A 14,730-nucleotide genomic window follows, 5' to 3' on the forward strand; every position below is an offset into this window, starting at 1 on the left:
TTCCTCTTTCTGAAGGTTGGTCGAAATTTACATTTCCTATGTACTGTGTAAAGCATTAAACTCTCAAACAAATTTAGGCAAATCATATACTTCAGGGCTCTTTGTCTAGTGGAATGATATAGAGGGTATGCAGAATCATTAAGTCGCTAGTACATTTGTGGTGAGTGCTCGCAGTATTTGAATATTTTTCTACTTTTATTCAAACAGGCAACTTTTCTGGATATCACTGTGGTGACTGCAAGTTTGGATGGACTGGTCCAAACTGTGACCAAAGAAAAGCACCGGTTGTTCGGAAGAATATTCTTTCTTTGACCCCCCAGGAGAGAGAACGGTTCTTGGATGCCCTGGATCGTGCCAAGAACACTATTCACCCAGACTATGTGATAGCGACACAGCACTGGCTCAGCATCCTGGGACCAAATAAAACCACACCTCAAGTGGCAAATGCCAGTATCTATAACTACTTTGTGTGGCTGCATTACTACTCTGTCAGGGACACATTATTAGGTATGTAAGGATGTAAATCTTATGTTGGGTAACTACTGCCAATGAATGGAGGGAAGGTTGTCTAGTTATGTAGCTTAAACATATCCTTCATTGGATATTTGTTTTGACTGTAGTAAAAGAATGTAGAGCAAGGGCAATTGCAGGGTCATGCCAAACTAAATGAGTAATATCTCCTGATCCACATCATAACTGTCTTGTTGATGAATTTTCCCATATTTAACTAACAATCTTGTAATCAGTAAAACAATTAGCCCGCATCTCTTTTTGCAACATTTGTTGAAGCATGCAGTGCGTTTCAGTATTGTGACTTTATGGTAAACCTTGCTTGTATTTGGAACCCAAAGAGGTAGTAGTAATTTCAGGGCAATCATGCTAAACTGACGGTGATCATAAAAATAAGCATGGCAGTGTAGGTTTGTTAGTCTGTAACCACATTTAACTTGAGGATTTAAGAGATCCAATGCAAAGGCCAAATGTTTTGCTTTGATTATGGCCCAGAAATAAAGTCTATTGGATATTGTTGTAGTGGCTATTGAAGGTAAATGTTTTGGTGTGGGTCTTTATAGAAAACATTTACTTTATATTCTTACATTTGTACAGAATTGCATGTATAATATCAAAGGTCTGGTATTACTTGGAAAATATTTGGAGGAGTTCTCACACCTCTGACAAGGCCCAAAAATTATTATGCATGTGTTGGGTGGGAGGTGGGGTGGTTACTGGGAGTTACATAGTTGATATATGGACCCTGGCTTATTCACAAGCAGTAGCTTTGTGAAACGCCCTAATGTTCAAAATGGGTGGATGGCTGAGTAATAGTTGAAAGGGGTGGAGAAAGACTGATAGTGCATCAAATAACATGGTTGATTCAAAGAAACCTAACAAAGCTTCGGTAGACTTCTAGTCAGATGATACTGTAAATTGAATGGATGCAAGTGCAGACTTTTGAAGCAATGGGGAAAGTAACAGTCGTCAATAATTACCAGTGAATGAAACCGTTTGGGGTGTGTGGGGAGAAATGTAAAGGTCTTCTTGGAGAACAGAGAGCAAAAAGATGAAGAAACCTTAGGGAGTGACGATCCTGCTGAGAGAGTTTTGGACATGTGAAGCTAGAGTGTGTTAGTAATGAGAGTGGACATTTGAAAAGTAAATTTTTGCCCAAAATGAGTGATTGTTCTCTTTGGTTTGAGGTCCCAAGATGTAATGTAAATGTGTTTACTGAATCTGGAGCTCCTAAGTATAGGGATTAAAGAAATGTAGAGAATTATTTGGTTATGTCCTAGAGGACTGGGATAAATGAGGGTTTGATTCTCTTGAAACAGATTTATAGTTGCTCAGAGTTGATATTGAAGAGCTGTTATTTAGTAGTCCTAATTATCCACATTTACAACTTTGCAACCATGACTATACATCAATATTTAGGTCCTTGGTTTGTGTTCAGGTAAAGCACCATATTGTATTGGGCCCCAGCAACTTTCTCTGTGACCCAATTAGATCTCCTTTATGCCCCCCCCCCTTTTAATTTCTCCTGAATAATCTGCAGTTCAGTCTCAAGTACACAATCCTCGCAACCTCTCTAAAAGAAATGTGCCCAACATAACCGATTTAAAAGACAGCCTCATCCATTAAGCCTGTACCTACAGATTGTTTTAAAAATGTCAGGTTTTTATTTTGAAAGTTTCAGGTGGTATCTTTTTGTTAATCAAAGTGCATTTTGGCAATTGGACTCTCTAAATTTATCTGGAAACGCCAATGTAATATTTGTAAATTATGCATTTTCTTTTAACCAGCTCCTTCGTATATCCTTGTCTTGATTAAGCATATTAGCTGAGCTGGCTCATCAGTCTTAACTGAGCTCTGTCTTTGTGCCTCTAATGGGAGGCTAGAGATTCAGTATGAAATCTTTAGTGATCTAGTCATCGGTAGGAGATTCTAACTACCACACTGTCTCTAAATCTGGAGACCACTCGACTGAAGTAGTTACAAGCTCATTGTCTGTGTACTAAACCCCTTTCTTCGGTTTGCGGGGATCTGAATAGCCCACATCGGTCGGTATAGCCCAGTGTGCTTTGCAGTAGCAAGGTCCTGGAACTGGAGAACAATTAAGACTACACAGTAGTCTTACAAGTTGCAAGCTCACATTTTAGGGAGTCCTTCTATTGTTTCTTTAGAGTGACTGTGCATTGTACAGTGTTATCTTTTACGCACTACTGAATGGCAACAAATGGCCTTAAAATGCATTTGTGGTGACATGCGGAGCACCCAAATAGCTCTTATTTCGCTTGGTGCTCTGAAGATCTTTGTAGTAGAGCTGCCCATTATGGCTTCAGAGAAGAGGCAATGACCTGACTACTGTACCTATATGAATTCCTATCTATGGGTTACATTAAGTGGATCTTCACAATATAAAGTGCCCCCATCACCAAATAAGAGGGTTTTTTTTATCAGAGGAGTTATATGGTTTAAGCAGAAATGTGCTATTTGGGCTGACTTTTACCAGATCCTACTCTAGGAGCTTTGCCGATCTTCTACCTCATTGTTAAAACCACACAATTGGTTTGCCAAGCAATGCCTGGGATAGCTGTGGTACCCCAGCCCCACTGGCCTAAACAGTACAAAGCCTTGTTGGTCAATGGTGAAGTCTGAGGAAGACAAAACCGAAGGATACCTACTACAGTTAAAACAACAATTGATGGACAGAATGCATAACAATGTCGTACATTCACCCCAGTACAGAGATCTGGGCCTAAACCCGTCATTTTTTTGCTCACCATGCCATTCCAGTTTGGACCCAGCCATATGCAAATCAGTCTTGACCCTGCGCCCAATGGGAGCAGTCCAGCCCGAACTGCCAGGCCAGGTCCTCCCTGGACTGAAAACAAGCATCCTAGGACCTGTTTCGGGCTTTCAGCCCTCATCAGCCAGGATAACTTGACTCCAGTGGCATGGAGAGCACGGGACAGTTAACACATCAGTACTCCATCAAATTATGTCCAGGACAATCATTTGGTGTAATTGTCCATAGAAAATCCAACCCTTCATAGTCCTGATTAGTCCAGCTGCTTTAAGGACATTTCATCACTTTTCCAGAACAGTCTTTGACCATCTCCATTTAAAGAAACACTGTACTTTGCAAGACCATCTTACAATGTGTCTTACTCATGGTCTGGTTCTTTGTCCAGGTACTACAGAAAAGATCCATTAAGTCCTTTTGGCATGTTCTTGGCCCCGCATTGTAAATTACAATTAAATAACAAATTATTTTAGGGCCTTAGCCAGAGTTTCCTATTGGGGCATTATATATTTTTTTCTCCAGATTACTCCCTATTCAGTCTTGAAATTTAAGGTGTGTGTAGATCAGTCGTACTGTTTATATAGTAACCTTTTTCTGAATCTTATAGACCGTGTTCTAGGAGATTCTTGGCACAACTGTAGATAAATGCAGACAAAGGAGAACTGAATAAACTATTCCCTCCGTCCTTTGGGGGAGAGAAATATACAGTTTCGTCCATTTTACAATGAGACCACATGATTATGTTTACGTTCCTATGTAGCATTACTTTTACAACCCTAGCTAGTGCTGAACAGTGGGGCACCAGCCCTCGGTTCCCATTTGATTGTTACAAGAGGCAAATTATTCATTGATTCCGTTTGCGTGGTGAGGTAGAGTTGGAGCCTTCAATTCCGTTCTCATTTGCAGGAGGGTAGTGGCAGTTCAGTTGAGGGGGATATTACATACTGTGTGCATAAGTGGAGAGAAGGCATGCTGTCTGGTATTTCCTTCTTGTGTTCTGTCTGATGTCCTGTCACCTGGTTTGGGGCTGTCTGAAGTGGTTAATTTCTCAGCTGGGTATACCGGAGTGCCATTTCTGATAGCCTTGTTAGGTGATGCATCTAGTTTTCAAGATGATGCAGTCTTGGACAGGGACTGAATATATTTATTTTATTGTTGGGGCAATATGGTTGACCTCAAACACTTCTCAAGGCACTTCCGTAAGTCCTTAGAGTTAATATTGAGGCTGGTCTTTCCCCCAATGCCAAAAGTAGCATCAAAATAAAGATTTTTATAAATGTGGGACCCTAGATTCCGATTAGTGCAGTGGTACAAATGTCGGGGCATATCAGCAAGGAGGAGATATAAAATTATCGCCGCTTATGCGTCCGTTTTCGGATGAAAAGCGGCAATAATTTTATTGCCTTATCAGCGAGGTCACGCTATCGCGTGAATCCTTGCATTAGCTCCCTTTCCCGTAACGCCCACCTTTGCATCTCTAATGAGATGCAAAATGGGCGTTCCATCCAAAAATAACTGGAGAAATGTCGCTAACCGACATTTCTCCAATTATCAATGGGCACGCTAACAAGCCTAGCGATAAGAAAAGTAGCGCGAACCTTGGTTATCGCTACCTTCCTTACGCCTGCTTTTAGTTTGACTTAGCCATTATATCCAAAGTAAGGTGGATATCATGACTGAGTCTGCCCTGCCCTATCAACAAGCTATTGCCAAACTTTGTGAGATTATCGCTGGATTTCCAGCGATAATCTCACATTTGGCAGTTAGTGCTTGGAATTTTATCGCCTTTGAGATAAGCATTGCTGATAGCACGCTATCTCAGCGATAAAATTCCACGTTAGCCGGCGATAATTATCCTAGCGCTAAGTGCGCTTAGCGATAATTATCGCAAGTCCTTGATGATATGCCCCTTGCTTCTTTCAATTATACACCTCTTAGAAGTGATTTCACCACGCCTCGGATAAGAAAACTTGTCTTTGAAGTGAGGAAATATCTGCACTGGCTTAATGAGAGAGCCTGGACCAGCGTAACATTAGTCCGATGCCTTCATTAAATAGCCCCTAATTAAAATCTAAAAACATTTTTTTTTACTCCCTCTGTCTTTACAAAGTGCCATCTGTAATTATATCTCTGGCCTACATTTTTGTTTGATTTCTAAATAAAAATGCTATTTTTCAAGCAGCTGCCATATTCAATGCTCTTCTGGACCATTTATGGTGCATTCATAACCTCGTCATTATTAAATGCCTGCAAACAGCACACTTGTTCTGATGTGGCATAGGTCATTTGTGCCTAAAGCCGCCAGTCCTATATAGACGTACGCTCAGTCATGTAAAGATGTGAGCTATTAGTGCCTTGATCAGTTAGACTAACCGTACCGGTCTAGAATGGCGCCATTTATTATTCTATTCCCTGTCCTCCCAGCATACCGAGTAGATTCTGGTCTTGCTGTAGTAGTGGAATGGCGCGGCCATGGGATCCACCTGACCTATGTAAATCAATCATGCAATTAAGGAGCACGAGCAGATTCTGAAAATTTCGGTGAAAAATATGTTGTATAAGAATTAAAAGTCCTCTTGTACGCTTTACGCTCTCCCATAGTATATTGATGAAACTGTTTCTCCATATGTATGTATGGGAGTCACATGCCATGCTGAGCTGTGCGTGTAACAAAGCATGTAATCTGGTAATATTTATGGTAGTTGAGAGAGCAAATGCATTTTCCAGTTATTTTACAGTAATTATCTGTGTGGCTCAAATGTGTAACTTGACTGCCACCATATTTCAGCAAGTTATTGCCATTGATTTCTCCAGTCCCATTACCTCCCTAAAAAAGGTCCATTAGCTAAGTCTTAAACTTATGTTTGAAATTGTTTTGAAATGTTTTTTTTTTATTTAGGGCCTGGTCGTCCATTTACAGCGATAGACTTTTCCCATCAAGGGCCTGCTTTTGTAACCTGGCATAGGTACCATTTACTACTCCTGGAAAGAGACCTTCAGGTAATAATTTCCATGTACTGTCCAATGTATGTTATGCAGACTGATGTTCCAAATTAATGCTTTTACTCCCTGGTCATGGCGTTTACAGTCTTTTTTCTTTTTTCGATTTAACAGAAAGCATGATGTTGTTCTTTGTATGATCCAGCCAATATATTCATTTTTTTTAATTGTTTCTATTTATTTTACATTAAACATCAATAGTTTACCATGCAATAACAATTGTCATAGAAATGGTTGGTTGGGTACATCTCTGTGGGATGAAGTTGCTCCCTTTCATGGAAACAGAATTCTTCCTTTCAAACTAAATGGCCAGTAAATCCTCATTGGAGAGACAGTGGGAAAAAAAAATGCAGTCAAGATATTCATCTTAACTTACAACTCCCTTGTGCATTTATGTGAATAAAATTTGATAAAACATTGTGTACAAGAGTTGGGCTACTAGTGTCTAGCAACCGGAAGTATGAAGCTACTGTTTACTGTAGTGACACATCTTCTTGGCCATGGTTTAAAACCAACATGAAGTAATTTTTCTCTGTGGTAGGTGACCTTCAGTTAGCTTTTAGGGCAGGGCTGTGCTACTGCCTGCAGCCTTTGCTCCTACAAGAAGCAAAGACTGAGTGTAGAGATAAGGCAAGTTGAATTGTGGAATGTGAACATGGACCTAGGAAGGTGGATTTTATCATGTGAAAGTGAACTGGAGCTGCTGCTGAGCTGTAGCTGGATATATGCTGGGAGCATCTGATGACAATAAAACCCATTTGAAAAGGACCCTCTCAAATGAGATTCTTACATAGGCCCCGTAAGGAATCTCACCAGAGTTATCGCTCTGGCCGTAATACCTTAACTGGTAATGAGGGCTCTAGCAAGCTGTTGAGGAATCACTTACTACTCTAGCCAGATTCAGGATACTGCTGTGGTATTTCTTGGGCCATTAACAAATAAACCACAATGAAGTCTGTGATCTGACATTTTGAATAATTTCCACTCTCTTGGTCCTCCTATGGACTTTGCTTTGTGCCAAGAGGGGTTGGATATAAAAGGGTTTTAACAGTCATCCAATGAGGACAAGGAATTGGATAACTGGACTACAGATTTGAAATCAAACTCCTATAAATTCCTCTCCACACAATGTTATAAAGATATAAGATTAATACGGCAGGCCCAAATCACCTGAAGAAATGTAGGCGAGCCAAAATCATAAAATCATATCCACTAAGAGTTCAGACAAAGTAATACAAAATAGGAGCATTAGTATTTGAGGTCCTGACATCTCTCTAATCCGATTACCCTTAATCATTAGTAAAACTTAATTTGAGAATGCTCATTCACTGTAAGTGGTTAAATCATGATAGCTGAGTTAAATTTAGTTAATATATTTTAGTTGATCAAATCTTCATTAGAACAAGTGCATCAAATAGAAAATAAGACACTTAGTGAAACAAAACAATACCCAACGCTCACAAGTACAGGAAAGGATGTGAATTACCAGTTCTAGTGGTCCAGACAGAAGGGAATACTGTGCACATGTAGGCTTTGTGCTAATTAGGAAAGGAAGCCAGTTGAGTCGGCATCAAAAGTTCTGCAAATCTCTTCATTCGGTTTGTAATTTCCCCGCATGCAGATAATCAGCTGTCCGTCACCACCATCAGCTGCACAAGAGTCTCTCTCCAAGAATGCATCAACTCCCTTTAAAACTTTCTTATCAGGCAATATTCTATTCTTCGCATTTCCGGGGATGGCACCTCCAGGGGTCACCTCATTGGATTCGACCACTCCGTTCATAGGTCAGTTCAAGTGGAATGTAGATCGGGTGACAAAGAATACACTAAATGCAGAGGAAATAGGTGGAACAAATCATCTTGTTATATGACATGATAAATAATGCTCATTTAGCTAGAGCCTGTATTAAAGTTTGAAAGGGCAGCTTCCCAGGCAGCTGTCCTGAAAGTGGTAACATAAATGTAGCAGAATCTTAATACAATACATGACAACTCCGGAAAAGTAGAGTTTGGATACCTACAAATGGTTACATCAGGGAAGTCTCTCGCGTTCAGTTTGCTTAGCAAAGCAGAAAACGTTAAGTACAGTTTGCCCAGCGGTTAATTTAGGCTAATATAACACTGAATATAAAGAATTCATAAGTTTACATTTATATGAAATCATGAAGTGGAGATTCTAGTGTAATTTCTGATGCACTTTGTAACTTTTATTATGATCAAAATTAATTTAGGTATAAATAGCGTACTACTTAAAAGTACCAACATATATAAAGTATAGATTAAAATTTTAATTTCAAGTAATTATAACATGTGTAAAGAACATTTTCTGAAAGTTTCACTAATGCATTGTTTAGTACAAAGGTGTAACATCTATTTTTCTTTTTATCATTTTCGGGGCACACGTTATTACATATATAAGTATTTCTATAACATTCACTACCAAAATCAGTATTGTATCATTTCATACATCTCATTAGTTATTCCATTATGTAAATGAAATTTGAGAATGATTAGAGGTAAAACTCAACGTGAGAATTCACCATGTACACATTTTCTAACCAGTTATGAAAATAAAATTATTTTGCTGAAATAAATCACAACCTATTTTACTTATACGTATAATATCATCCAGACTACTGTCTTTCAGCATGCTTTTACAATGCAGTAACTAAAATCCTTTATTTTTGTTATTTCTATAACGGGTACTCAACACACCTTAATTTTCTCTCTCTCACAAAGTGTCATCCATTTTTTGTTCATCTTGAAAATGACACATACTGTCTAAAATCAGTGTTGTACTCCCTACACCTTTCCCCTGGTACAGTTTGATATTGCCAAAGCTAAAAAGGTGATCCCTCAGGCTGAATAATATTAGTGACAGGATTATTGTACCACCATGAATTAACTCTCCATTTTCACAAGAAAGAGCTAAAACAGACTCGCGTCACACATGGAATTCTACTCTAGCCAAGTAACTGGGTTTTTTGTGTGCCTTTTTATCAACATTTTCTGGTGAAAAAGGGACATCTGTCCGGCCCATCCAGTTTTCAAAACTCAATCCGACATGCGTAGCATGCAAATGATAGTTCTAAATCACATTATCCCTGTCGCTTCATCTCAGTCCCTATATTTGCGCTTTATTCCCCCACCTTCTGCCTCCTCAACTGCAGAAGGAGAACCCACAATGAGTGCATGCTGGGCATTCTTCTTTTTTCAGTTATGAGCTATTGTTATTTTGAAGCTCCTAGGCACTGAAGATGTGCTATTCATGATTAGTTGTAGCTCTCATGTCTGTAGATTTCAGGCCCAGAAGCATCACCTTTGGCATGAAGGGAATCTGATAGGTCAGGACTCTATGTAATACCATGGAAACCTCCTCCCAAAAGGAACAGGTCCCCCGGGGTCGCACCATATATGCATCTCTGTAATAAAGCAGCTCTTAACACGGAGAGATGATCTGACGGTTGAACTTTATTGAAGCAGGCATCTATAGATAAAACGTCCTATCCGCGCAGTGCCAGCAGCAACTGACACGCTAGTTCCACAACATCTCAAACTCCATCAACACTCTGGAATTGAGAATCTTAGCACTCACAAAGTAATACAAGACGTGCTGGACACTATGTAATACAAAACATCCTGGTCATTACACACCTTTCCCCTTTACATAAAGCAAAAAAAAGTAACATAAGAACAGGAACACTAGTGTAAAACATAGTCATGAAGCAACACTGGAGTCTTCATAGTACGAGTACTTCTGCACAACACGGGCGCACTCTTGGAAGATCCTTCTGGGACTACAGCCACGGATTGACCCTTAGTACGCATGGGAGCAATCCTACTCAAGTTCCAAATTCATCCATCATCTAATTTGACAGCATTTTGAAAACGTTTTTTAACCACAAATGGTGAGGAAAACTTAGAAAGACCCCATGACTTCTTGGGTAGGCGGACTCTCACCTTATCACCCACACGCACATGTTTGTGTGAAACAGCGTGCCTGGCATCAAAATAATCCTTCCTCTTGCCAGGGCACCTCTCCAGAACTTACACTTGAATCCCCACTCATACACTTGTCCCTCATCCATGATTGAAACATGTGGCTGTTGGGACTCCGTTCCCTAAAGAGTTCAAAGGGAACATTATTCGTGGTGGAGTGGGGCGTGAGACGGTAAACCATCACACGCTCCACAATTTCTGACTTCCAGTCCTTGCCTTGGACCATGGCCAGTTGAATGGACTCTTTCAGGACTCGATTGAACCTCTCTACCATTCCATTAGTTTCGGGATGATAGAGAGCACAACGTTTGTGTTTAATACCTCTTTTCGACAAATACTCCTCCATCTCTCTCGAGACCAGCTGGACACCATTGTGCATCAATAGACAGTCAGGCAGTCCTTCTTTGGAGAAAATGTCATCCAGGAAATTGACCGCATCCTTAGTTTCAGTGCTCCGTGTAATCTTGATCTCCGGCCATCTAGAAAACATGTCCATCAGCACCAACACATAAAACTGACCAGAACTACTTGTAATTGGTCCCAGGAGGTCTAAAGCTACTTCTTGCCAACAGCGAGTGGGAGTGTCCCATACGACCATGGGTTGAACTCTAGTCATAAATGTTTTGTCACACGCATTACATTCCCTGCATCCCTCACCATACGCTCTACAAGAAGATCAATGCCAGGCCACCAGAAGTGCAAGCGAATCCTCTCCTTGGTCTTCGAAATGCCAAGATGTCCCTGATGAGCTTGGTGGACAATTCTCGACCTGACAGGAGACTGAGGAACTAGTTTTGTACCCCTCCACAGCAAACCAGAGCTAATAGACAATTCATCACGCACATTTCAGAACTTGCGGGCTTCCTCACTCAAACCTTTTATGCCCCTCCACCCTTCAGTCACCAACTTACACACTTCGAGAAGAGCCATATCACTTCCCATTTAAGTTCTCCATTCTTCCTAACTCAAAACATCCGCCATGACTTACACACCTTGTAATCCTCATCTTCCCATAGGTCTTCTGAGCCATCAGGGGTAACAATTGAATTGGTTTGAACCAGGCGAGAAAGACCGTCTGAAACTTTGTTCTCCGCACCAGGAATATAGTTTACGACAAAGTCATAGTCTTGAAGTGCGACTATCCACCTACAAATTCTTGAGGAGACAGCATCTCGACTCTTCTTAGTGAACAAGTCCTTCAATGGTTTATGGTCAGAGCACACTACAAACCGTTTCCCCAAAGACATTTCTTGAGCTTTCTAATAACCCAAAAGATACCCAAAGTTTCTTTCTCTATGCCCGAGTACTGTACTTCCAGTCCTACTAGTGCTCTTGAAAGAAACATAATGGTCATTTCCTTACCATTCTTTACTTGTTTGAGGACCGCACCCAGACCCTTAGAACTTGCATCAGTAATCAAAATGGAATGAGCCGTCATGTCAAAACTCTGGAGAGCTTGGGCACCACTCAAAGCATTTTTGATATCATCAAATTCTACTTGACACTGGGCAGACCAGATAAACTTTGCACCTTTCTTTAGAAGCGACCTTAAGGTAAAGGTGCTCGAAGCAAACTGTGAAACAAATTTATTATAGTATTCAGCCATGCCAAGAAAGGTGACCAGATCATCCCTGGATTGTGGTATGGGAAGACTCTTGATGGTTCTTACCAGATGATCTCTAGGTTTAACACCTTCCTTCGTCAACTTACATCCCAAGTAATCCATTTCCGAGAGGTTGAACCTACACTTGTTGTCACGTAAAGTCAGGCTGCGTGACCTAAACCATTCTAAAACTGCCCTAAGCCTCTCATCATGGACTTTTTGGGAGGAACCATGTACCAGGACATCGTCTTGGTATATCTTGACACCTGACAACCCATGTAGGACATCCTCCATGGCTCGCTGAAAGACGGAGGTTGCAGAATTTAGGCCAAATGGAAGACGGGTAAATTTATATGTTCCAAACGGTGTGATAAAGGCTGTCGGATTCATTGAACCACTATCAATCCTGATCTGATGATATGCGGCTCTAAGATCTAGGGTAGAAAAAACCTCAGCCCCCTCTAATTGGGTCACCATCTCCGTAATATTAGGGAGAGGGTACCTCTTGGCAATAACAGCACAATTAAGAGCACTAAGGTCCACACACAGCCTCACCTCACCAGAAGCCTTACGGGGGAGAACAGGAGCCAATCACTAGCTTCAGTCTCCTCTATGATCCCTTCTTTCTTCAACTTCTCTAGTTCAGTGCGCATGGGCTCCCTTAGCGCCCAAGACACACTAGGGACTTTGCAAGAAACAGGATAAGCATCAACTCGAAGAGTGATTTTGTGTGTATAGCCAGATAGACAACCCAACTTTTCACTTAAGACTTGTTCAAACTCACTGCGTAAGTCACCCACTTGAACAATTTTAATGTGCCCAGGGTTTTTGTCACTGCAAGGGAATGACGGGGAAAAACTATCCTTTAAGACAATACAAGGATCGCCACCAGGAATCAACATCACCCCAAGATCAGCTTGATGGAGCCAGCTCATGATACTGTCTCCCCTGGACGAGATATAGATCTTCCCAGCAGTAAGTCTACCTTTGTACTTGTAGGTTGTCCACCATATGCGAGCGGTTTGATATCTGGTTTAAAGACCTTCAATTTGTCGCACAAGGCAGTGTCATAAAAACTTTTTGGAATCAAGGTAACTTTCGCCCCAAAATCAAAGAGCATTTTGACAGTGTGACCATTCACTTCAACACTGTCAACAGGACTCTTAGAACTCTTGCCAATGCTCTGCACAACCTGAACCAAGACCTTACCACAGTGTAGTTTGTCAAGGTACAAACTTCTTCACCCGCTTGTTCTTCTTGTATTTCTGTGCTCTACAGGCTTTCGCCACATGACCTACTTTCCCACAATTATGACACTTCGAGGTTAAAGCAGGACATGACTTATCATTAGCCAGGTGGCCAACCATGTCAGTGATAACACTTGACAGCAAACCCCTTCTTAAATTTTAGATGCAGGGTTTCACTTTGTTTGGGAGCTTTAGTCTTGGTCACACTTTGTACTTTTTCACCACTGGTACCGTGCTCCTTTTTTATAACCTCAGAACAGGCAAGAGTGCTCAAGGCATTTTGCAATTGAGATGACTTCATCTAATTTGGGGTCATCTTTCTGCCACAACTCATCCTTGAACTTTTCTATGTTGCAACCCAACATAAATTGGTCACGAATGCGTTCTTCAAGTGTACTCCAAAATTTACAGGTTGAAGCGAGTTTTCGCAAGTGAGTAACATACACCTCAACAGACTCTTGGGCCAATTGTATACGCTTCCCAAAATGGTATCGCTCTAACACGGTGCTCACTCTAGGGAGGTAATGTTTGTCTAACTTCTTTAAACAAATCTCAAACTCATTGAGGCGATCAGATTCAGCATCAGTCAGATCAGGTAAGTGTTCAAAAAGTCTTGTCCCTCTGAGCCCAGACAGTGTAAGTGCAAAGCGGACTTCCTCTCGGCACTCAAAGAAACTCCACATACTCCTGTGTAATTGAGAAAAACCTTCTTCCACTTGGACCACCGAATGGAAGGTTCACCTGGATTGGAGAGAAAGAAAGGAGGCGAAGTAACATTCTGCATTGCAAGAGCAACCTATGACAGAAGAGGATGATAGTCTCTGTAATTTAGTAAGTGTGAAAACACTGTAGCGGCAAGTTATTACAGGAAATATGATGGAGTTTCATATGAAAAACAACAGTGTGCCTATCACTGTAGAAAGTACATAAAGGGAAGGCACTGAGGATATGAAAAGGTGTGCCTAACACCATAAAATAGCAAAGTATTGAAAGCACTTGAATGGTAGTGTGCTTATCACTGTAGCAGAGTTGGAAAATGAGGCACTCCGGTAGTGCAGTGAGCTTATTGAAGTAAAGCTGAAAGCAGCTTCCGGTTTCCACATATGTACATGGATCTGCTTCCAGGCTGTTGGATCGACAGAAGGTATAGCTGTTCCTGTCAGCGATAAAAAGGCACTAGAAAATGAACGCCCATGTTGCAGTAGCTGAGATGAAGGACTGCCATTGTTTACTGAAGTTGAAGCAAGTTAGTTGACCAGGCAACGTGCAGTTTAAAAGGAAGTCACACAGGTTGCACAAAGCAAACACAAAGATGATGGATGGAGTGCTGAAACCTTTCAAACACTCCCCCTCAGTCACAGATCTGGGTTGAATCCATCATCATCATTCTTTAGCTCACTTTGCCACCCCAGTTCAGACACAGCTATATGCAAATTAGTCTTGACCCTGTACCTCATGGGAACAGTCCAGCCCGAACTGCCAAGCCATGTTTGCATTGTCCAGCATTCCGTCCATCAATTGTTTCTTTCGCATTTGTAACCCTAAGTGGGAAGAGTATGCCCAGACGTGGGCACCGTGCTC

At 41.1% G+C, this 14,730-nt stretch overlaps 1 protein-coding gene across 1 annotated transcript in view; it reads left to right on the plus strand.

Moving 5' to 3' along the window:
- The window catches only part of DCT (dopachrome tautomerase), a 63,792-nt gene that overhangs the window by 19,459 nt on the left and 29,603 nt on the right, over positions 1 to 14,730 (plus strand). Inside the window, exons 2-3 of the mRNA XM_085622130.1 lie at positions 208 to 507; positions 6,201 to 6,301. Coding sequence (XP_085478256.1) covers positions 208 to 507; positions 6,201 to 6,301 — 401 coding nt within the window. The remainder of the gene's footprint in view (positions 1 to 207; positions 508 to 6,200; positions 6,302 to 14,730) is intronic.

Source organism: Triturus cristatus, chromosome 8 (assembly GCF_964204655.1).
Source record: "Triturus cristatus chromosome 8, aTriCri1.1, whole genome shotgun sequence".
Classification (NCBI taxonomy): Eukaryota; Metazoa; Chordata; class Amphibia; order Caudata; family Salamandridae; genus Triturus; species Triturus cristatus.